This window comes from Cyprinus carpio, chromosome A3, assembly GCF_018340385.1.
Source record: "Cyprinus carpio isolate SPL01 chromosome A3, ASM1834038v1, whole genome shotgun sequence".
NCBI classification, from domain to species: domain Eukaryota; kingdom Metazoa; phylum Chordata; class Actinopteri; order Cypriniformes; family Cyprinidae; genus Cyprinus; species Cyprinus carpio.
The window spans coordinates 6,388,679-6,414,338 of NC_056574.1; the positions used below are offsets into that span (position 1 = coordinate 6,388,679).

A 25,660-nucleotide genomic window follows, 5' to 3' on the forward strand; every position below is an offset into this window, starting at 1 on the left:
TGGGTCCTACGAATTCGTACGATTTGTTCATTGCATTTAGTACAAGCCCATCAAGACGAATTCGTACTAATTCGCATGACTTAATTAATTTGTTAAATTGTACTATATCGTACGTTTTGTTCTTCACGTTTAATAAGCGTGACCCAACTCTCGACAGGAAAACAACACAATATAAAATATTTTCCAGCAATTTACACGTGCCACATCTCGGTAAGTAGACTTTCACGCGGAGAGCCGGATTAAATAAATGGACTACACTAGGCAGGCTGCATTTTTTGGGCCCCCACTCCATCGATGTTATTTATGAATTGAAATCTGAAACTTACCAAAGTTACTAATAAAGTTAATTCACATTTTACATAGCCTAGTCTTTGGTTACAAATTGGTTGTGTTGTATATTAAACAGTCTATCAGACTATTTTTTGATATTCATTATTTATACGTCATTACACGGCTCTATTAAATGCTATTAAATTATCCTCATCCATTGGGAGTGCCATTGTTAAGGCAGTAGTAGTACCAGTAAATACCAACAGGTGTTAGTAAACTATGTAAACAGAGCAAATAAGTTTATCTTATTTGCTCTGTTTACATTTAATCAACACATTTAATTAAGATTTTCTGCAAAATGCAATAGCTTACAACATTTATAAATGTTGTTTCTCTGCAAAAAAGCAATAGCTTACAACATTTATAAATGTTGTAATTAAGAACAAGAAGGCAAACATTACCCCTTCACATTCATCTAGACCATTTAGAAACTGTCTAACAATAAATAATAATAAATATAAGGATGGAGGATTTAAACTATGGAAAACTAAAGGTATTCAGACTATTAAAGACTTGTACATGGATGGAATACTTCTTACATTTCAAGAATTGTGTAATAAACACCAGATTCCCTCAAAACATTTTTTTTTTTTAATATTCACAGCTTAAAAGTTTTATGTCTTCCAGGTCTACAGATATTATGTACATTCTCAAACTGTCATTAATTGAGGAAATAATGAAAAAAGATTTGAAAAGGGCCAATTGTCAAAATATTATAATTTAATAATGTCTAACTCTAAAGAGTCTGCTGTAGACAAATTAGACGCATGGAGGAAGACATTCAAGAAAAAATAGAGGAATTTGAATGGACTGAAGCATGTTTAAAGGCGCAAAAAACAAACCATAAACACGCGGCTTAAATTATTACAGTATAAATGGTTGACAAGGGTTTATATAACACCTGAAAAACTCAATCATATGTCTAGCAATATTCCTGATATATGTACAAAATCCCAAAATTATAAAGGAACTCTAATTCACTGTCTATGGGAATGTTCTGATATACAGAAGTTCTGGAAGGATGTCATAAACTGTTTGTCAGAACGGTTTAATCTTAAAATACCACATTGTGCCAAACTTTGTGTACTGGGAATATATCCTACAGGTTTCTCACAAACAAAGAAACACACTAGACTATTGGACTTTGGATTGTTACATGCCAGAACAGCGATTAGCACAGTTTTTCCAGTCATTAAATCCAGTGACAAATTGATTGTCTCTTATACTGAACAACTTGCAGCAGTAACAGAATACAGTGCCAGTAGATGGTGAGTACACTAACCATTTTCTTGACAGGGTTTCTCCATTTAGCTTTTTCTAAAGAAATGTTCCTTGGTTAATGTCTCCATATTTCCTCTGTGATGTAGAGAAATCTCCAATATTTTGACAGGGATGGTTTAGTGCAAAGTACTCACGCATCCTGTCATCAATTTGGTCCCACTTTGCAGGATCAGATGGGTAGCTTGTTAATACCCTTTCTGGGTCTAGAGGCTCCTACTGCAAAACGATATTGGGCTCACTTCTGGCTGGCTGCCGTTCTTCTATCAGTTTGTCGTTCTATGACGGCGCGGGCGCCACAGTGTCTTCCGCCGCATCTTCCACCACGTCTTCGGGCTGTGTCTCCGCCCTGGCTCGGCCTCTGGCTCTGCTGACTCGAGCAGGTTCACAGCTGTCGGACGGCTGCCCGACAGAAACCACACCTGCCTGCTAGCTTTGTTGTCCCGCTCTGACCTCTGACCGCCGCTGACGTCTCCTCGGACTTAACTGGCTGGCGCCTCTATATAAATACAGTCATGGGCTGGCGTTAATGTGACGTAATGTAACAGCTTATGGTTAAGATAAACATCATCACTATTTTTAGTTAATTAATAAATATTGAAATAAATTGTAGATAGGACATTTGTACATTTTATTTTTTTTTTTATTTTTATTTTTTTTTTGTCCCTCTGTCTGGGCCCCATCCCGCCAATCGGGCCCTAGGCACGTGCCTAGTTTGCCTTTGCGTTAATCCGGCTCTGGTCACGCGGTGTCCCGATGTTCTGTATAAAGTCCATTATATGTGTTTAATTATGTGGGGACATAATTACTGATTATAATGACTTATACTGTCTTTTTACGCATTGCTTTGTATCGCGCTACGTAAACATAAAACCATGTCTGCATTTGTGATCGAAGAAATGACAAACAACAAGCTTGAATCAACAGTGGAAAATCCTATAAAATGAAAACGTACTTACAGTACAAACGTACTTAAAGTCTACTTACAGTCAGAACAGCCTGTGTTCTGTCGATTTGTCCTACCCTTTCAGATTTTGTGTCTTGTGGTAAATACAACTTAACCACTGATTTCTAGTCGTGTCCTCTTTTGGAAGGCCAAACAAAGTAGTTTTGCTTTCACAACAGAACACACAGAGTCACACACAACAGGCTAGAGTGAGCGGAGGCCAGCTTCAGTGAGCAGCGTGAGCGGAGGGCTTGTGGCAACCATCATATGTGATGACCCTGGGCTGGACTCCGCTTCATCCACGGTGAAAGCTGATCTGGCGATCCACAGGGCAAAGTTGATGTATTTCCTCAACAACCAGAACGGATCAGCTCCAGGCATGACGAAGCAAATATCGTCCACAACGAAACACACAGTGTCCTTACAACATGGCAGCAGCAACAACAACAATACTACAGTGAGAATAAAAGTTACGCCTTCTTTCTTTGCGTGAACATTTGAGTGGCATTATGCAAATCTTTCCACATAGTGACGTAGACGTGGGGGCGTGTTAGAATGAGCTGTTTTGGGGGTGTGTGGTTGACTGTTAGATTTTGTTGTTTTTATCTCTTTGGATTTGAGACTTTAGTCTTTGCAACTTTACAGATCTTTTTTATGCACCAAGAGCTTGTAACACTCCAAAGAGAAAGGAAAAATTTAAATCACATCATATGACCTCTTTAACACACCGAATTATTGAGATGATCAGCTCATTGGGAGAGACTCCATGAACTGAAGTGAGTGTGTCATGTAGCGGCACATAAAGAACAATCCAAAGACCGCTAGGGAGCTGAGTGGAGGAATAACTTTCGTGACGCGTTTCCTTAAAAGCTTAACTGTTGTTTTATTTGTACAGGTTTGTACAGGCTTGTACGGTCAACAATGTGCTCCCAGCACTCACCCATTCTTCCCTTCCTCCCGCACACACCCCACAGGTGTTTTTAACCCCACTTAATGAATGACACTCCCATAAACATTAGGTCACATGATTTTCCCCATTACATGGCTCCTACATGTCATATAATGAAGACATACAAAATGTGCAGAGCAGATAAACCACTGCCATAATGTTTATTACAATTAAGATATCTTACTGTATATAACATAGCTAAATATATACTTACATTTACATTTAGTCATTTAGCAGACGCTTTTATCCAAAGCGACTGAAACCATAAATATGATAGTATATATAATATATATAATATATAGTATATAAAAAGTCAAACTCCTTTGTTAGTACATTTTCTGCAATAATTTTCTATTCTATTCTATTCTATTCTATTCTATTCTATCGAATCGTCCCTTTAAAACAACAATAGTTCTTTAAACATTTTAGTTTCACTTTTATTTTGTAATCATGCAAGACTCGTACTGCCGGTGGCTTTTATTTTGTAATCACCAGAGGCGTCTAAATAAAGGACCTCTATACAGGCAGTTGATGATACTGCCGGCTGATACACTATTCATTTAAAAACAGATAAATCATTACTGTCGCTGTATACAGGCTCGGATGGAACAGAGGATGTTTGCTTTTATCATAGTCAGTATAATCTGACGAATGTCGGTGTTATTTAAGGAGGAAATGTGTGGGTTTATGGAGTCAAAGCTTTAAATGAGGATCATGGCGTTTCCGGAGGGAGAATCACTCGAATCCTGGCTCAGTACGTGCATTATTATCATCTGCATATCATAATAGATGTAAATAACACTGCTGTGTTATGTCTTCACTGCATGCATTAATACCGACTCGTCTGACGCGCTTGTTACAGCGGAATTTCGAATCATACTATGACGAAGATCTGCTCATGAAAATTAATTTTCTCATATTGACGTTGCCTGGTAACCTTCTCGGGGCGTCCAGTTATGATGCATAAATAATATCAAAGAGCCAAGACTTCACCATAGTAGGATTCGATAATTCGCCAGCGCCCACACCAGCGTCTGCCTTCCAGCCAATCAGATATGCCCGCTGTACGTACGTCACGGCACCGTATTAATATTCATGAGCCAAGCCTTCACTATAGTATGATTTATAAATCCAGAATGCATGTTGTCCGTCAAATCTGGCTATCATGAGTCCAGATTAAGTCCGTGTTTAGCTTCATGTAGGATGAGTTCAGACCCAGAGCTTCGCGATTTACTGGAGCGATTACTAATTAGCCATTTAAATGATGATTTTATCCAGTGTGTCAAGTGTGTACACTAACCATGATAATACAATGATTTTCTCGTCATGCACCATGAGCATACTATGTAAATACAATTGTATGTCAATATGCTGATATCATACATATATAGCACGTTTGGTAAATATATTTTTCTTTATATTTTTATTGAAATACTGATGGTAATATTGATATGCATCCCTGTGATCGGCCCTCACACTGTTGTGCCAGTGTATCACAGACACAGAGCTCAACGGGGCCGATTGTTTGGTCCTTACGATGGTGTGTGTCCTCCACAGACAAAGCCACACACCCGACCAACAGGCAGGAGGACTGGGAATACATAATTGGGTTTTGTGACCAGATCAATAAGGAGTTGGAAGGGTAAGCATTGGTAAACCAACATGACTGTAAACTACAGGATTCTCTTCTCTAACAGTGTTTGTGTGTGTTTGTAGTCCTCAGATAGCTGTGAGACTCCTGGTTCACAAAATCCATTCTCAAGAATGGGAAGCTCTTCAAGCTCTGACGGTGAGGGATGTTTTAACGCTTGTCCACCATTGCTGCTTTATGAGTTTTTCACAGATGATATGATGATTATATGTCTCTGTAGGTACTAGAGGCATGTATGAAGAACTGTGGGCGAAGATTTCACAACGAAATAGCCAGATATCGCTTTTTAAATGAGCTGATTAAAGTGGTTTCACCCAAGGTTGGTAGGTTTTTTTAATAACTGTGGGCTTTGTTTTCAAGTAGAAGTGTCCAGATATAGATTTTTCGTTTACTCGCATATTTTATGTCATAGAATAAAATGTGAAAATATCGTACAGACCTTATTTCAGGCATTTAACCAAAAACCAATTGAATTCAAGATGATGAAACCAGAAGTTCAAAATTCAATCTTGTTTCTGTTTTTTGGACTCATTTATGTGTGCTTCATAGACATACATGTCTAATGTGAAACATATGTTAAAAACTGTGTGTGTTTCAGTATATGGGGGACAGTGTTTCTGAAAAAGTGAAGAATAAGATCATTGAGATGTTGTACAGCTGGACGGTGGCGTTTCCCAATGAGGCCAAGATAGCAGATGCGTACCAGACGCTCAAGAGACAAGGTGAGATTTTTGGGATGAACTTTCTGGAGTCTGTCATAAGCGGTTGTCTGATTGATGTCAGTTCTTCAGGACTCGTGATGTCGGACCCAGAACTGACGGTGGACAAAACCCTGATCCCGTCCCCTCCGACACGGCCCAAAAACCCAGTGTTTGACAATGAGGACATGGGGAAGGTAAGACGTCTGCAACATTTGAATTTAAATATGCTAATTTAGAGGTTTAACTCAATGTGATTTCATTTATGAATCTTCAGAAATTATATTGTGTTGTTCTGTGATTTGATGACAGTTGTTGGCTGAACTTCTGAGGAGCAAAAACCCGGAAGATCTTCAGGAGGCGAACAGACTCATCAAAAACATGGTGAAGGAGGTGAGAGGTTCTACAGACATGATTGAGATTGAGAAGAGCTCCTGTTTAAATCACCAAGAAACAGCATTTCCTATTTTACTCCAATGAATCATTGATAAACATTGGGGGTGAACAAATCATTTGCAATGGTCTTTTTCAATGCAGTTAAAGAATTGCATGACAGTTGAAGCATTTAAAGGGATTTAAGGGAATAAATAAAGAAAAATAGTCTCTGATTTCATGTTGACTCTAACAGTTCAAGGGTGGTTGCATTTGTATAAACTCTATTAATTCACATTGATTCACACCCTGATTCTGGATCATAAATCATGTGACGGACTGAATCTGTGTTGTGCATTCAGGACGAGGCCCGAGTTCAGAAAATGACCAAACGCAGCAATACTCTGGAGGAAGTGAACAACAACGTCAAGCTCCTGAGCGAAATGCTGAGTCAATACGACAGGGACCGATCGTCAGACGCCGACCGTGAGCTCATCAAGGTGAGATCAGACTCAGTGAACGCAACAAATAACGTTTAGAAATGAGCAGATCAAGAAAATTTAAAGCAATGACTAATAACTTATATTAAAGTAGAGTTCCTAAGCATCAGATAGAGAAATCACTCTCCAAGGTTTGAGGTTTCGATGCCTGAAGATTTATTATCAGAGATAATGAAGCAGAGAGACTCTGCAGAGAATCTGACCAGTCTGTCTTTGCATACTCTTTTATAGGTTTACATAAACCGTACATATCATTCAGGCCACTATTGCTTACTAACTTTTGACCCCAGTCTATGTCTCCTCATGACAGCGTAACACAAAGAGGTCTTGGTTCATCACATTATTTCTCTTAATGGTCGTTCATCATATTTGAGCACACACAGTTGAATACATGACTATAATAGTAGAATAACTTATATAGTTTTACTCGCATTGATTATGCTTAATTCATATTTTGTTTAATAAAAATCTTCTACATTTGTTGCTGGAAACTAGTTTGATCATGGATCTTCACCAGCTTAGCCCTCAGATATTTCAATTATTTCTGCCGTAATTATGAAAAAGCTTATTAATAGAGCATATTAATAGAAATAACTTATTGATAGAAACTGGAAGTATTTATGTCTAACTAACTAGATTCATTTTGTGATTCTAGAAGTTTAAAGAACTGTATGTTCTTCAATACAAACAATAGTTAGTGGTGGGAAATGGAAAAACCATCATTTCAATTTATATCTTGACCATGTGTTTTTGTTTTTAGCATTTTTATTTAGGTTGTTTTAACATCTTAATAATTTATTATTTTAAATACTTATCCTGCAACCTCAAACCAGCAATTGGCTTCCTTGTTGAGAACCACTGGTTAAGAGGCTCTAACCAGTTGGTTAAAGCTGGTCTACTAAGTTCACCTCAGCCTTGCTGGATGGTTTCCCAGCTAATCAACCACCTAAACCAACTTTAACCATTAAGAAACCTTGAAATGTAGTTCATTTTAGTTCTTGCAGGGTAATCATAGTTTACTTTGCTGGGTCTGTGCCTGTGGATTGTGCACTTCATGTCATTCTGAGGGATATTTCACTCAAATATGAAAATTGTCATCATTTACTCACCCTCAAGTTGTTCCTAGTATGTTGGTAGCCGAACATTTGATGGTAGACATTGACTTTCATAGTATTTTTTCTGTACTGTGTAAGTCAATGGCTACCATCAACTGTTTGCTTAGTAACAGTCTTCAAAAAAATCTTCTTTTGTGTTCAACAGAAGAAAGAAACTTTTTGGTGAACTGTCCCTTTAACCCAGCAGCTGAAATCAAACCTGCAACTTTTGGTTAACATTCCCAGATTTGCACAATTGTTTTACAGTTTTTGTTAACTTTTTGTTGTATTGTCCCTTTTTCTGGCTTTGGTAAAGGTTGTGGTGTTTTTTCTGTGGGTGGTGCTTTGGTGGTAGCTATGAAGTCTGTTAGCTTGTTTTTTTTTTTATAATAACTGGAGAAATTCAGATTTTACCTGCATATGTAAGGTCACTCAATGTCCGGGACCGCGATTGTTATTTGAAAAGGTTAACGTTAGTGGACGAAACCAGATTGGCCGACTCGCACACACTTTTACTCAAAGGATAGACGATCTGACAGGATTCCCTTCTGTCGATTGACTCACATCTAACGTGTATAGTATAGACAAGCTCACTGTGTCTATCTAGTCATGAAAATGTATATGTATTCCATTTTCAGCAGGCAATTATTTTTACAGCTACTATTCCAGCCACAATTACTCATAACAATGTATACAATTACTTATGATTAAGCATATAAATCGTCAGTTTGTTTTACACACATTCACACAGACATTATTTGACACACAACATAGTAGTGAGATGCATAAGAAATCTTTAGACACGCCCAAAACAACAAAAGACAATTGACAAAAGGCTTCTTTATTGAACCTTTTCTGATAAGAAGTGTGCGCTGCAAACGCCAGCTTTTTTGACGATCCCTTTAGTCCAGTCCGCTCGAATTATCTTGTTTAACCACAGCTGTCGCCGTTTTTTTTAAATTTCAATATTTCAAAATTCTGACTTTATTCTCGCAATTCTGAGATTAAATCTAAGAAAAAATCAACCCGTCATTCTCTCCTTTGAGTTTATATCCCACACTTCTGCCATTTTTCCTCCTCAGAATGAAAAAACTATTGTTGAGTTAAATCGAGTTATAAAGTCCGAAATACGAAATATAAAGTTGCATTTGCGAGAAAAAAAAAGTCTCAAAAAAGAATTGTGAGACAAAATAGGTAACGTGTAAAATGTTAAAGGTTTAAAAAGTATTTCATGCTGTTACTGTAGGGCAAATGTAATATGTTCCCAATGAACTGCATATGTGAAGAGTGTGTAGACCAATTGTTTAAATAAAATTTATGCTTTAAAAGTAGAGTAATCATAGCAGATTTCCTTCGTTAGTTTGTCCGTCCATTTATAAAAATGATTTGCATTCCGATTCAGACATCCAAAGGCACAACAATACATTTTATCTCTTATTCCGTGGATTTTTCCCATTTCACTCCTCTTGTTACCGTGTGTTTCTGCCACCACAATGCGTGCGCAGCTGCTAGTGATGTAACTGTGATGTCTACACGAAATTGGTCTATTAGAGCTTGTATAATTAAGTTGATGTAACCATGACAACAGCGCTCACATGTGACCTGACGCTTGTAAAATTAAGTTGATGTAACCATGACAGCAGCGCTCACATGTGACCTGACGTCTTGTGTCCAGGAGCTGTATGAGCGCTGTGATAAACTACGACGCACCGCGTTCAAACTGGCCACTGAAGCAGAGGACAACGACTCCAGTTTGGGTAAATGGCATGATGGAGGATGGAGGATTGTTTATTTGAAATGTTTCTTATTTATCTGATTCCTGTAGGTGACATTCTCAAGGCAAACGATGATTTGTCCAGAGTAATCGGCTCTTATAAACGAATCGTAGAAGGACAGGCAGACGACGGGGACGGTGAAGATCTCAGACCAGCTGCTAGTGAAGGTGTCGTGCTACTGTTTGACTGATTTGAGAAATAATTGACATTATTGATCTCATAGATATTCCCTCTTTGATGATATTTTGATAATCAAATTTTCTTCTTACATGATGTTTGTTGTTCTCTCAGGATGTGAGACCACGGGCACTTTGATTGATCTGGCTGGACTGGATGAACCTTCCTCTCCCCCGACCGTCCCCCCTCCTTCTCTTCCTCCTCAGGTCCTGTCAGCCAATCCCACGGCCTCGTCCATCCCCGTGCTGCCGCCTCCTCCTCGCCGATTGGCCGGCGGTCTGTCGAGCAGCCCCAGTCACAAACCGCCTGAGCAGCAGACCTCTCTCTCCCTGCTGGACGATGAACTCTTGTCTCTCGGTAATAAATCTCCTTTCAATTGTTGTGACACTGTCTGGTGATGTATACTAAAGAAGTAGGCCATGAGAGGTCATGTGATGTTTTTACACGGTACCCCACATAACTGTGGTAAAATCCCTGTAAAACCAAACCTCTTGTGTTTTATAAAATGGCATAATACATAAATAATATTAAGAAAATAATTGTAATAATGTTTTTGAAAATAAATGTAATTTTTGATAATAATATTAAAACCATGTTTTGTACTTAAAATTGTAATTGATAAAATAATATAATTATGATTAATAGAATTATTAATCGAAATTATTTTATAATGGTTAAATTGGTTTTATTATTATAATTATTGTTATTATTAATAATATTTCAATAAAAATATTGAGAGTAAAACGTGAAAGCAATGCTCGATAAATAAAATAGTTATTAATATTTATCAAAACTTTTTATCATTAATTATGTTTAAATGATAATATTTTTGTTATTATTCAAACCATTGTTAATAATAATAAAATAATAAATAAAATTTATTTTTATTACATTTTTGAAAAAAGGGTTCATTAAAATAAGAAGAATATTCTTTCAAAATTCTTCCACCAATTCTTGCATGGTTTTCATGACTTTACTGTTCATATTATTGGTTTATAAGCAATATAACATGCTTAAATGTGATTCTCAGGACTGAATGAACCTCCCTCTGTGCCAAACAGACCAAAGTTGGATGAGTTGTCTGGTCAGTGGACGTCTCTACAGGTAGGACACACAAAACCATTTGGACTTACAGATGTTCAAGGCATGTGTGGAGTGTTAAGAATCCTTAGAGAGATGATTGAGTCTGTAATTTTGGTTGGTCTCTTGCTGTCAGGCTCATGATCCGGGCCTGGACCTGTTTGGGAGCATCTCTGCACCGAGCGTCGTCTTTCCGACAACACACACACCGGCTGTCAGTCAGGGGCTGCAGGACCTCTCCATGCTGGACTTTGGAGGTGGAAAGAGGTACAGTTCTGCTCTGAAACAGCCCCTCAAACCAGCTTAAAGTGGTTTTCACATGTAGACCGTTTCATATCAGTCACCTGTGAGGCTCCATGATGCTATTAAGCTCCTTTAGAAGGGAGATGCTGATGTAGACAGCTTATTTGAGTTTATAAATTAGGATTCAGCTTATCTTATTCTGTCTTTCCACAGTGTTTCTGGTCTGAGTGGCATTGCTGGAGGTACTTTTGGTCTTTCTGGAGGTGTGATGGGCTCTGCAGCCGCCCCTCTTCAGTCCATTAACCCGTTTGTGAGCGCGGCGGTACCTGGCTCGCCCGCTGTGGCCCGTGCTCAGGTGGTGACGGGCGGCTCGGCTCCAGGCAGCCCTTTCTTTCAGCCCTTCTCTTCTCCGTCTCACTCGCTTCAGAGCAGCCCAGCGCGGAGCTCAGACCCCAGCCTGTCCAACCTGAACGTCCCACTCGAGTCCATCAGACCCAGTGAGTGACCGCAGCCTGAATCTGAATGAGTCTGACGAGTGGCCTAATTCAATTCTTTTTTTTAATTTTAGAAATAATTAAAGCCCCGTTCACACCAAGAATGATAACTATAAAGATAACAATATGAAGAGAAAAAATATTATAAAAAAAAGAAGAAAAAAAAAATTAGAGTGCAAATAATAAATAAAAATTATAATAAATATTATTCTGCTTGAAAATGTCAAAAAAGAAAAAAAAAATAATATATATATATATATATATATATATATATATATATATATATATATATATTATATATATATATATATATATATATATATATTATTTATTTATTTATTTATTTATTATTTCTTTGGTGTAAAATGTGTCCCATAAAGGTTTTGTGCTTCACAATTCATACAAAATTTTAATCTAAATTTTACTATATTATAATGTATATTATAAGCTTGATATTTTTATTACAAATATAAATATTTAAAATGTATTTTATAAATGTTTTATTATAGTATTATTTTATTATTAATATTATATTGAACTTATAACGAGTATCTTTATTTCTTTTGGTTTTGTGGATGAAATGTTAAGGTTATTTTAGATATCAGGATATCCAAATCATCCTGCATCTTACCTAGCTAACTGTTTTACTTGCTGAGCTGTAACTCAGTGTTTCTGCTGGTCTCCTCAGGTAAAGTCTTACCTGTGACGCTGTACGATAAGGACGGAGTCCGTGTTCTTATGCACTTTGCGATGGACTGTCCGCCAGGTCGACCGGACGTCCTGGTCATGGTGGTGTCGTTGCTCAACACGGCGCCGTTACCCGTACGAAGCATAGTGCTGCAAGCAGCTGTGCCCAAGGTACGACCTCCTCCGCTGCCAACACAGATTTACACAGCGATTTTACATGATTCGTTCATTTGAATCGGTTCTTTTTAATGATTCAGTTGAACCAATGCACAACATTCCTTTCACTATAAAATGTAAAAGGCCACAGAGATTTCTTGAAACACGTTAGTTTGATGACTGAAAAGTAGACCTCTTACCTCTATTGTGTTGTGTTTGTGTCAGTCTATGCGAGTGAAGCTTCAGCCTCCATCAGGTGCAGAGATCGCGCCCTTTAACCCCATCCTGCCCCCCGCATCCATCACTCAGGTCATGCTGCTCGCCAACCCACTCAAGGTGAGGGGTCAAGCACATTCAATACTTTTTTAATAACAAAAAATAGCATTAAAAAATCGAATAAAATCAATTTTTAAAAATTTAATAAAATAAATGTTCTGAAAATCTTTAAAAAAATGATTTATAATTTGTATTTTAATAAAAACATTTTTTTATTATTATTAAAAAAGGAGGGGAATAAATAATAAAACAATCCAACCAATCAAAATGTGACAGCACTTTGATTCTCCTCTGGGGTATCTTTTATATAAAGGTTTTCTGGTGTGTGTGTGTGTGTGTGTTTCAGGAGCGTGTGCGTTTGCGCTATAAGCTGACGTATCTCCTGGGAGAGCATCAGTATTCGGAGGTGGGAGAGCTGGATCAGTTTCCTCCAGCGGACAGATGGGGGTCCCTCTAGATCTCGCCGTTTACCTGCTTGAACTCTTAAATGTTCATTCCCAAGTATCATCATTCATTTGTGCTGTTCATTTGTTTTCAGTCAGTGTTTTACTGTAGGCTCGTGAAGCAGCATTTGATGCTTGATGTTTGCTGGATATTAATTCAATAACAACAGTGACACACATGATGGTCTGAAGCGGACATGCACGGTTCAGAGATTGATCTTTTGCATGCTTCGCTTAAAACAGTTTACCATGGTAATCATAGTTTATGTCAAAATACCATAGTAAAACCATAATTAACTGGCAGTTTCAACAAACAGAACAAAGGTTTGGTTAGAAAATTACATTAAAAAAAATCCTTTAATTTGTGAAATAAGCTAGTTATCTACTACAAACTTAAATGATTTATAAATTAATTTAGACTAAATTTACAACCTTTTACCAGTGATATTTTAGTGTCATAGAGATAATATAATAGCTGTTTTTAAAATAATTTTTATTTTTGTATTTTGTTTTCATTGTAATTTTAAAGTTTTGTTGTTTTGTCATTTTAACTACTTAATGTTTTTTTTCCCCCCAATATGTTTATAGTTTTATTTGTATTTCACTTTTTTTAGTTACTTTAGTACATTGTTAAAGTAAACGAAAATGAGAAATGTGTGAAACAAAAGTTTTTCCACTTTAACAACCCTATTTGTTATACATACATGCTTACATAGAGAATTTTATGTAATTTTTATGTCTATAAAGTTGTCATGTCTGAAGTTTTGGTAACAGGTTTGCAAAAATCGATTTAGTTGAGCGGCTCTTTTCATTGACTACATGTTGAGAAGTCAAACAAAGCTGATCTTTTTCAAGCACTGTAGTAACTGTGGTATTTTGAAGTAAACTATGGTAAATGGTGGTAAGCTCAGAAGCCGAGCTGATACTGATGGTGTCACATGACCTCGCCGCTGTCCGTGGAGTGCATTTAAACCATGATTTCACTCTGTTCAGACAGTGCTAGATGTTCTTGCGCTCTTCAAAAACAAACAAGCATTGGACCTTCGCTGTTTCTAGAGCTAGACGATTCATTTCCCGCAAACTTCGAACGAATGTACCTGCAGTCAAACGAGTTTACATGGAGAACGCTCTGAGTTTACACGCGTAATGTCAGAGTAGCATTATGTTGTCTATTTTGAGTTTTTATCTGCCTGTGTTATAGTTCAACACTGTTTCTGTATTTATTTATTGCTGCCACAGGAACGTTTGGACTCAAGTTTCAGCATTACAGTCTGTCTCTGATAGTCGGCAGCTTTTATTGACAATTTTAGATTTATTTAATTGTGGCATATTTACATAGTGTTTTGCCTGCAGGTTATGTGATGAAGATCTTGATGGAGGATGATTAGCACAGTTTATCATAAGTCAGATTGGAAATGTGTTTTGGTAATGTGGAGGCATCAGCGGTCAGTCCTCTGAGCGTTTCACTTGATTTGATTCTTTTAAGCACCGTAGCAGGGCAAGTGAGCATTTAATATTATCAGATAAAGGCCTCATGTGATTTTAGTCCCAAACAAACCTTAATGTGTCTTAATGTGCAGAAGAAGAGGACAACCGCTCCTCTGATGTGTGCAAACTGTACTGTTCATTACAATCATGTGTTTCGACTCTAACAACACACAAAAATGACTAGTATTTCACCCACAGAAACAAAACAAATCATATTTTGCATAAAGAAAAGTTATTTTTTTTCCCCCTGAATGAAAATATAACTCATTCATTTGTTTTAATTTTGGGGTAAAACTTGAAAGCGTTTTTCGGTCCAAAAACAGTTTTAACATAGCAAAACGTTGTCTTTTTGATTTTGGGGTGAATTCATGGTGGTTTTTGGGTTTGGTGAGATTCGTCTGATTCATGCCTGTTGAATCTTGTGTGCTTGAACACATTGGACTGTATTTCCGGACCTCATGGAGCATCTCTGCTGATTCTGTCTGACGTGTTTCAGGAACATGAAGGTTTCAGAGCTTCATTGTGCATCTGCATCAAAGTGTTTCGAGTATTTCTGAGGAACCGTGTCTGTGTATTATTATGAATCGTGTCTCTTTTTAAGAGTCAAAGCTTCATCTGGTCTGATGTTGATTACGATGAGGGTTTAGAAGGACTCTTGAAAATGTGTGGGACAAATGTAGACCTTTGTAAAAGTTATTATAGATGACGATGATGTAGATGACACACTGCTCTGCTGTTTAATAACGATTCCATCATGTGTACTGCGCCATTAAAGACTTTATCAAATGGATTTACCAGCAGTTTTCTTCTTTACATGTTTCCTCTTGAGGTGGGAATTAGTAATCCCTCTGCTTTTCATCATATAGAGGCAGTTTTCACAATGCAGTCATTTCCTGATAGTTAAAATCAAGTCATGACTTACATTTACTCTCATTGTCTATTGTTTCATTCAGAAATATGTCCGAATGAAAAGGAAAATGGGATGCAAACACCACTTAAAGTTGATCTGCATTTGTTAATTATACAGCCTAATTACATTAGCGTCTGAACTGCAGCTGCTGTGAGATGTGACATTTATAAATGATTCAAAATAATAAAAGGAGATGTTTAAGGTGTCTAACCTTCTTTTCCCGCTGTGAAAGATGGATTTATGAGATTTACCTCTTCTTCTGAATCCCTGATGTTTTACTCATCGCTTTTTGTGGATAGTAGCTAACTATTAGCGACACACAAACGGTCAATAACGGTCTTTTTTTCAAAATGCGCGCTTCAGTGACGTCATTGCAGCGAGCGCGCGGTTTTAAGAATGGTTCTGATTGGCTGTCTTTTTTTTTTTTTTTTTTTTTTTTTTAAGTTTATCCGCGGGACAAAATCGCTCTATTAGTAAATCCAACGATATCGTTCATCTGTCGATATTGTAAATAAATAATTTCCTCCTTTCTTAAAGTTAGAATGACTGTTAAAATGTTAAGGTCATAGTTCTTAGTGCAAATGTTACTTAAATCAACCCCATGCTGAGGTTTCTTGCACTAAAACAATTACAGTAGTTGGTTTGTGGTATTTTTCCATCCCTGTATAATTCTTACAGTTTATAGGCCATTTATGTTGCTGTACCTCAAATTCTAATTCAAAAGAGCATGAACAATCGAGTTTTCCCCTCATAAGACCTTTTATATAAAGGCAAAAGAAATGAATAAGCAAGACAAATTAGTTTTTTTGCAAATACTGGAAAAAGTTTTATAAAAGAAGTCATGATTATGAATTATGTACAGGACACGAATAGAGTGAAAAACAGCTGTAAGTGATTGATTGGATGATCAGATGATTTTATGTTTCTATTGTTCCCTCTTTGACGATGGCCATGGCGAGGTTACGGGCCAGAGCCAGTCGCAGGAGCTCCGTCTTCGTGGACTCGATATCTTCATCCTGAAACAGACGAAAAACACAACATAATACAAACAGCCTAATTCACAACTAAACGTTATAATGAGCATCTCTGGGATGTTCTCGATGATTCGTACCTGGTCTGTCGTGTTTGAGTCTTTGGTTCCCGTGTTCAGCTCCTCCAGACAGGACATGAGCTCATACGTCTGATCCACTGAGAAGATCACCTTTATAAGCAAACAAACAGAACGATTCAAACTAAACACCACAGATGAACGCTAAACACCTTTATGGTTTAAGCAGCTATAGTACAGCTCAAATGTTTGAAGGTCTGTAGACAAATATACATTGTTTCTACCAATTTCTTGACTACAGTAAAATGTGAGTGTAAAGCATGAGTTGTCCGTGTCTTGACCTCTTTCTGCTCCAGCAGCGGCAGCGCGTCGGTCAGCAGCGTCATCCACAGACCGCGTGGGGCGATCTTTGCCGTCATGAGGGACAGCAGGAGTTTGGCCGCCTCGGAAAAACGATTCTCACCGTAGAGCCTGTGAAACTCACGGTACTTTCCTACAAACACACACAGAGACATGCATTTCAAGGATTAAAGAGCTGCTTAAAGGAAACAAGATCTGGCATTAGAAACCATTTTTACATCTGCAACATGACGTCTTTTACAGTACATTTATTTATGCATTTGACAGACACTTTTATCCAAAGCGACTTACAGCGCATTCAGGCTATACATTTTTTTTCCCATGTGTGTTCCCTGGGAATCGAACCCACAAACTTTTACGCTGCTAACGCAATGCTCTACCACTGAGCCACAGGAACTTTTAAAGTGAAACAGTGTGTTAGAAAACAAAAACTTGCTTTTGTCAATTGGGAATTGATTGTCAAAGCTGAATGTGCAATTGCTAAAAGCAATGACTGACTAGCTTTAGCTATTGTTCAATATCAATAACTTGAGGATCAAGTTATTACATGAAAGACAAACATGTTTGTTCTTGGAAATGAATAGCCGCTTTTCCACCGTCGGGCCAAAAGCGGGCTGCAAGTGCATGCCAGGGCCAGTCGCATTTCCACTGTCACTTCTGGGGTTTGATCGTGCCTCGTCGGGGCTTCCTCGGGGCCAACGGCCAGGGTTTTTTGGCCCGACGAAAGTTTGGGCCAAAGTGGGCCAGCGGGGGTTAGAGGAGTGGTTATGAACAAAGGCGGAGTTTCTCCGCGTCTGGAGAGCGTCAGCGCCGCGGATCATTTAAGAAAGCTACAGCTATAACACCAGCATTAAACACTTTTTAAAATAAGTTGAGCTCAAAACTCACTTTCAGTCAGCAGCGAGTGTTTGAAATAACTCGATCCGATGTGGATTATAATCACCATACAAGGCAGAAATATTTATAAGCGATGCAAAATACTGCACGATCACCATTAACGTTACCATAGTAAACATGGTAAATGTGACATCTTGAAGAAATCAGACATCAGCTTCTTATTCTCTATCACAATCGTGTATTTATTTAGTAACATATTTTATCTGTCATAATTCTTGTCTTGAGTTTAGCTCCGCGTAGCTTATGTCATTAAAATATAATAATGGTTTTTGTTCGGGAGCTTTTATAAAAATATAGAAATTATAATTCTTTCTAAATGTGATGTATGTGACTACAAATAAACAGAAACCGACTCGACTGAATGAGCAGGCTATGTTCATAATGCTTTATTTCTGTGTGACTAATTTTAAATCCTGATAAATTTATTCATTATGATCAATGTATCACTTATTATAGTAAAACACAGATGCTTTTGGATTTAAAAAAAATAAAGCATGCAAACAAACGGCCACTTTTATCGTGTTTGTTTTGTGATCGCGCTAGTTCCAGTGACATATTTCTTATTAGTTTTCTGATAACTTCTCTATGTCGCTGAATGATGGGGTTGCGTGATGTTGCTTCTGTAAAGGGCGGGTTTTAGTGAAGCACAGTGGAGCTTCTGGCCCGACGGTGGAAACGCAGCACTGTTTTGGCCCCGGTGCTACAGGACCCAGGCTATTAGCCCCGCTCGGCCCATTTAAAGCACTGGCTCGCACTGGCCCAACAGTGGAAAAGCGGCTAATGTGGCTGAAGAATTGATCACAGGAATGCTGAATGAAAGCAGTGCTAAACAGATCTTAATAAGTGGCTCTTCTGCTTCAGATAAATCTCATGTTGTACCTAAAAACGTCAGTCTGTCACTGAGCAGCATGGCAGGACCCAGATTATCCAACAAATCCAGATCTGTGAATGAGCCTTTGTTACAGTAATCCTGAAGAAACCTGCAGGGGAAAAAAACATGGGTTAGGTAAAAAAAAAAAAGCAATCTTACAGCTTATTGGTTGGTTGGTGTAGACAGACAGATAGATGGTGTGTAACCTCTCAGAGATGAGTGTAGCGAACGCAGCGTCTTTGGCTCTGATGCTCCAGGACAGAGCAGATCCCAGTCTGTTGTTCCTCAGAGCTCTTTTAGCCATAATCTTGCATATACTGCGCACTGAAACACACACATCTGTTCTTACTTCACATATCAATAACTTTGTTTCACAGAATAAGATCCTGTCCTCACTGAAGATCACTCTGGAAAAGAGCAGCTCGTTTAGACAAGAAGAGGACGTGCTTGTAAAGCGATCAATCACTTTATTACTTCAGTGTGAGGTTAAATCTGAAACTCAGAGACCATTGGGGTCACTCACCCTGTTCACTCATCTGTCTGTCCTCACAGATCCGCAGGACTTTAATAGCTTTGCGTTCAGTGTCGAGTGGGATTCTCTCGATCTGCAGCTCCAGATACACACGACCGAACTCAGGACAGTGATCGAAATAATCCACCGCCAGCTGCCAAAGACTAACACCCACACAATAATTACAGTAAACGTAAGTTAAAATAATTGTATTCATATATAATGATAATAAATTATATATTGATAAATTAACAAAATTTTTAATAATTTATTATATAATATTGTATTTAATAAATAAAATTAATATAATTAAATTTTTATAATTTTTGATTAATATAAATTAATTCATATATCATGTTTAAATGTATCAAAATTATTAAATCTAAAAAAATAAGAAAAATATAATTGCATAATATAAAAAAAAGTTACTGGATATTAAAATTAATTAATTGTATAAAAATATAATATTTTAAATATAATTTTATATAATGCTTATTTTATAAATAATTTTGCATAAAGAAAATAAAGTAATTTTTTCAAAGATGGGGAAATTTGCTTTCATGAAAATTGCTATTTAACTTCATAAAAAAAAAAACATTGTGTGTAAAATATAACTTTTTATAGGGTAAAGTGTGAGCTAGACTAGTGTTAATGCGATTGAACTCAGTCCTCATAGGTGATTGATGGTTTTTTTTAATCTGTTGTGTTTTGTGAGGAGCGAGGCGTACTCCAACACCAGAAACTCACGCAGATTAGACCCAAAACTACAAACACACAAAACCAGAACAGCAATGTGTGCATCACATCAGCCAAAACCTTCTCAAAGAGCCATGTGAATCTGTACATATATGAATGGAAAATGGTCTGAAAAACACTAAAATATGGTCATATTTTATTTTCGACATTATAAGTGTGCAGCCCTTCATATGTCAGATCTGATGTGAGATACGCACTGGAGGTTGTGCGACTGCAGGAGTTTGCAGTGATCCAGCAGGTCCGTCAGATGAGCCACGAACCACCAGTTATTGAGCGCGATGCTGCAGAAACAGCACACATCTGTGTTAGTTTGGAGGATTCACAGACTCTTCAGACGAATGTGTGTCTGCGCTGAGACAGTGTTAACACACCTGCAGTCTTTGATCACCTGATGCAGGTCAAACTCAAAGGCCGACAGCAGGATGATGTCCAGAGGCTCCGGAGGCGCCCGTGGACCCAGAAACATGTTCATGCTCGACTGCAACACCAACACGAGGTCAGGATGATACATGGAGCCTGACAGCTGGAGTTTATAGATTCATTCACAGTCAAATCTATCAAATCAAGTTTGGATATCATTGCATGACTAATTCTCAGCTGTCTGTATGATATCTGGCAGCTTTACTTGTGCCTCATGCAGGGTTATTATAGTTAGCCAACACTAAACCCATAAAACTGATTGTTACTTAGAAAATACACTTAAACTGAAATAAAAAAAAATAAAAAATTTGGTTAGATGTCAAAGCAACACTTCTAATTTTCATTTAACTTGACTAATATATATATATATATATATATATATATACAATATTTTTCAATATTTTGAATAAGTTAAACAGCAAAACTTTAAATAAATTAAAATGAAAACTAATTCAAAATATTAAAATAATATTGAACTGAAACAAAATATGAAAAATTTTAAATGTTTTTATGTTTTTTTTTTTTTTTTTTACTTATTTTATTTCAGGTTATTGCCAGGACAAGACTTCTAATTTAACTCTATGTATCAAAGTAACTAAAACTGGATTAGAAATGAATAAAAACCACAGAGACACCTTTAAAAAAAATGCACCCTAAAAAAAAAAATATTAAAAAAGAAAACCCTTTATAAAAAAAAAGAAAAAAAAAAAAAAAAAAAAAAAAAATCACAATATAAAAAAAATACAAATATTATCGGAAAATAAAATAAAATATTAAATATTTATTTTGAACTAATTTTAATTCAGCTAATTGCCAAGTTTAACTAGATGTTTTAAAATAAACTAAAATACCAATTAATAAAAACTAGATTTATAAAAAAAAAAAAAAAAAAAAAAAAAAAAAAAAACCTATAACAGTATCTCAATGACACTAGAATGTATGTACTTGTGCGTAGTAGTGCAGGTCGGGCGGTTTGATGGTGGGGTGAGTGAAGAGCAGCCGTGTGACCAGGAAGTGATACCAGGTGCTCAGCAGCTCCTTCTGCTCCAGGATCGTGTCTTCATCACCCACCAGGATCTGACAGAGACACACAGAGTCAGGATCACACGCTCTCAGTAGATTCAATCAGAGGTCACGACCCCTCACCTTGACGATGGTCTCCAGGTGACGGTTGCTAGCGAAGGTGTTGTCTTGGAGACAGCGGTCACACTCCTCGTGCCAGTGTCTCCATTTGACATCAAACTCAGTCAGCGTTTGAGTTCCTGTGGGCTGCAACAACACGCATGAAGGCAGAATTCAATTATTTTAGCATTTATATGGTGACAGTTTTAAAAAAACAATAAGCCCTTAAGAAGCCATTGCAGTGATTTTACTGAAGAAAATCTAAAAAATAAAAAGGAACACATAAAATATTGTATTCTACATAAAGAAAATGTCTATTTTAGGTCCATTAAATTTTTTGCATTTAATTTTTTATTACTTTCACGTTTTTTTCTGTAGTTCTCAATTGCGAGTCAGTTGTTTTAATGCAATTTATTTTTTTTACATCTTTTAAATCAGCATACTGTAAATGAAAGACAATACAACAAATGTGACAATTTATAAATACCTTTCATTGCAAATACAACTTATTATACAAAATATATTTTATACTTAAAATTATAAATAATGTATTATAGGTCTAAAATGTAGTTCGGGTTCAGAAAGATTAATGTTTTTTATTTTTTTAGGCTGGATTTGTTCTATCAAAAATACAGTTCAAACAATATTATTGTGAAATATTATTACAATTTAAAATAAGTGTTTTCTATGTGAATATATTGTTAAATGTAATTTATTTCTGTGATCAAAGCTGTATTTTCAGCATCATTACTCCAGTCTTCAGTGTCACATGATCTTCAGAAATCATTCTAATATGATGATTTGCTGCTAAACAAACATTTTGATAACACTGTAATATCATCTTTTTTGTAAATATATCTTTTGCATTGCCGTATTAAGAATTTAGTGTTTAAATGCACTTAATTGTAATGAATATAATGTAAACATACTATGAAACCTTAAAATATGCTTCATTTTCTTGAATAACATATAATTCCTTCTGATTTTGGGGTGAAATACAACATGTTCTCAGCAGGTTTAGGAAATGATGTACGTACGTTAAAGATGGGCATGGTCTGTAACAGGACGTCCATGCGTTTGAACACAGAGCTGCTCTCGGCCCGCAGAGACGCCTGTTTGGACAGCACCTGACGGGCTTCATCCATGCGGCCCTGCAGGACTAAACTGATCACCTGCACACACACAAAGACACACGTAAGGACACGGGTGATGATATGCAGATGTTCTGGAGGTCAGAGGTCACGTGCGTCGTACCACGTCCCAGTAGGACTGATGCTGGGCGGGGCTTTCGCTCTGTAACACCTCTCGCGCTCTCGCGTCCACGTCTGACTTGTGCAGACGCACCCAATCCAGCAGGTGGAGCAGCAGGGACCCGGCTGCAACCAGAGAATAAAATCAAGTCAGACAAACTAGAGGAAAGGTGTGCTTGAACATTTCAGACGCCTCTCTCTACCTGGAGCCGCGTCGATGAAGAGAACCTCACACAAGTTCCATATGAGCTCGATCGCCAAGAGAATAGAGACCTCGAGAGATCAGACGAACATCAGTCATGTGACAGAATATTCAGTTGAAATCATGAGGACAGTACTTTCATTACAGATTTGACTGGATCATGACTTTATTTATTCTTTGCTCATGTGTCCTTGATTATGTCAGCAGAAAGATCATTTCAGAGGCATTTCAATAAAAAAAAGACATTTTTAGCTTTAGAAAAACATATTTAACATCACTTTTAATTAACTTGTTTTTATTAAAATACAGAATGCAATGTTTTTATGGTTGTAATGATCATTAATTTATCTTTATAAAATATATAAAATAATATTGAGAATTTATTATTTTTAATTTTTTTAATATTGTTTTTATTTTGTATTTTTGTGTTTATGTATATTGTTTTGTTATAATCTAATGATTAATTTATCTTAAAATAAAGCATTTAATAATATTCAGAATGCATGCATATTTATTTTTTATTGTTGTAAATATAATGATTAATTTACCTTTATAAAATAAAGCATGCAAAATAATCATTTATATACTATTATAGAATGTATCAATATGTTTAATTCATTTTTATATTTATATTTTTAGTTTGAATTATAACATTAATTTAGGCTTTTAAAAAATGTTTGTTTAATTTTTATTAATTTTATTTCAGATTTAATATTTATAATGCATGCATACTGTTTTAATTTTGTAATCTAGTGTTTAATTTATCTTTATAAATGCATGTATATTGTTTTGTTATAATCTAATGATTAATTTATCTTAAAATAAAGCATTTAATAATATTCAGAATGCATGCATATATTTTTTATTGTTTTTTTGTAAATAGTTTAATGATTAATTTACCGATTTTTATAAAATTAAGCATGCAAAATAATCATTGTTATATACTATGATCAAACGCTTCAGGGACGATAGAATCGAACGCCTTATTAATATGTTTAATTAATTTTAATTTTTATATTTTCAGTTTTAGCAACCGCACTGGTCATACAGATACAATGTAGGAGTCAGTTTTGAGCTGTGGATCTTAGCCTGTGGGCCTGACAGTACCTGATCTCCATACTGTGACGCTAAAGAACCATCTTGGTGCTGCCAAAACTGCCAAAAAGACAGAACGAGACAAGAAATTATAGTGATGCATATCACGCTGTTTTCACCCGAGCAGCTTTTGGGATCCTTCACTGTCTCATCGTGTGCGGTGCATCTGTGTTCAGGTGAGCAAGGTTTTACCTGCTGTTATGCTGCTACAGCTCTGGACGAACTCACAGAGACCGTAACATCATTATACAGGGCATTCCTGATCACAGAGCCTGTACTTGCAAAAACTCCGACATCTAGTCAGGCCAAAGAGGATGCCTCAGACAATGGCGGGCATACAGGCTCTGATCACAGACCTGTAGTTCTTACTGATGCTCACAAACCTGCTACTTGAGACACTGTCAGGAAGGTGAGATCGCTTTGACTTATTGTTATTTCAAAATTTTAGGGCATACAGGCTCTGATCGTTTCAAATCTGTGAAGATGATGTGATCTTCTGCAGCCCACGAAGATGACTTAACGATACAGAACTGGCTACTAACCAATGCGTGCGTCATGAAGACGTTTTGAAAAACTGCGTTCTGGCGTTATCTGAAGGAAATCACTGGACCCTACTGGACCCCTTGCAGTTGACTCGTTGAAGACGTCTTGCGCAGGATGGGAGAGCAGATGTCTTCTGTCTGGGCTTTCCTCACACGTACTGTGCACGAGCAAAAGGTCGAGAGCAACTGCAGACCTGGACCTGAGCACAAATACACAAACACGAACCCAGTGAGCTATCTTCAGTGGACAGCTTTCAGGATAGGCAACAGCCTAGTGAGACTGCACAGCGTCTCACCAACACTGGTGCCCCTCAGGGGATGTGTCTTCTCCCCCTGCATCTTCTCCGCTGTAACCCCACCGGACTGCACCTCTTTCAAGTCTTCGCAGCGACGGTGGACGATGTGTTAGCTGGCTGTAATGGTGCATACCAACCTGGAGAGGAACACGATCCAAAAACAGTGGAGTTTGTAGAAACCCCCCTTAGTCCACCATCATGAACAGACTAACAGATCATCCAGGACCCCATTCCATTGTTAACAAACCCAAATGCCCTTCTGGGACAACTCCATTGTGCTGGGAACTGTGTGGTTTGGAGCTGCAAGAATCACACGGTTTATGCTGAAGAGGAAATACACTTACTGTATAATCAGAGTGGAGGACAAGGGGCTCAGAAAATCACTCTGGATCCCTTCACACCCAAGGTTGAAACTTTTTTTTGTTTTTTTTCTGCATGCATGTTCACACACTTATACAATAAAAATGTTAAACATATATACAATAATACCCCAACCATTATAACACACATATTATTAAAGGGTTTTTATTGTTTATACCATGGTATTTTACTTTAGTGCCTCTGATGAAAGCATGATTTGGGCATATTATTAAACATACCATGGTATTTTACTTTAGTGTCATGATTTTACCTTCAGATGCCCTCAGAACTACTTTATAAATGTCCCACGTGCGTATTCTTCAGATGAAAGAGTTTAAATCAGCGATTACCATGGGACTGGGCTCTACATCCACCTCCTCCAT

General features: G+C 37.1%; 2 protein-coding genes across 4 annotated transcripts; one reads left to right on the forward strand and one right to left on the reverse strand.

Annotated features, from left to right (window-relative positions):
- The first annotated feature begins 3,982 nt into the window (after positions 1-3,982).
- LOC109088000 (ADP-ribosylation factor-binding protein GGA3-like) lies at positions 3,983-15,427 on the forward strand. Of its 3 annotated transcripts, none has more exons than XM_019102174.2 (17): positions 3,985-4,257; positions 5,061-5,145; positions 5,220-5,292; positions 5,375-5,473; positions 5,753-5,876; positions 5,946-6,049; positions 6,165-6,245; positions 6,587-6,724; positions 9,494-9,575; positions 9,644-9,760; positions 9,885-10,127; positions 10,801-10,874; positions 10,987-11,117; positions 11,307-11,590; positions 12,276-12,445; positions 12,656-12,766; positions 13,053-15,427. In XM_019102174.2, exons 1-17 carry the CDS (start codon positions 4,209-4,211, stop codon positions 13,161-13,163), a joined length of 2,076 nt encoding a protein of 691 aa, XP_018957719.2. In that variant the 5' UTR covers positions 3,985-4,208; the 3' UTR covers positions 13,164-15,427. The 3 variants fall into 3 exon arrangements, with proteins under 3 accessions (XP_042590219.1, XP_018957719.2, XP_018957721.2); XM_019102176.2 differs by lacking the exon at positions 3,985-4,257 and adding an exon at positions 4,302-4,902; XM_042734285.1 differs by having other exon boundaries at positions 3,983-4,257; positions 5,753-6,049.
- A 762-nt stretch (positions 15,428-16,189) lies between these two features.
- On the reverse strand, positions 16,190-25,660 carry LOC109087998 (nuclear pore complex protein Nup85-like). Its single transcript, XM_042715652.1, has 18 exons — positions 25,628-25,660; positions 24,918-25,054; positions 24,695-24,821; positions 24,092-24,139; positions 22,986-23,055; positions 22,787-22,908; positions 22,570-22,704; positions 21,557-21,679; positions 21,356-21,487; positions 20,362-20,468; positions 20,188-20,271; positions 19,936-19,998; positions 19,247-19,401; positions 18,930-19,047; positions 18,732-18,832; positions 16,937-17,088; positions 16,659-16,748; positions 16,190-16,563 (listed from the first exon to the last, which is right to left on the reverse strand). The coding sequence occupies exons 1-18, from the start codon at positions 25,658-25,660 to the stop codon at positions 16,465-16,467; spliced, it is 1,896 nt and encodes a 631-aa protein (XP_042571586.1). The 3' UTR covers positions 16,190-16,464.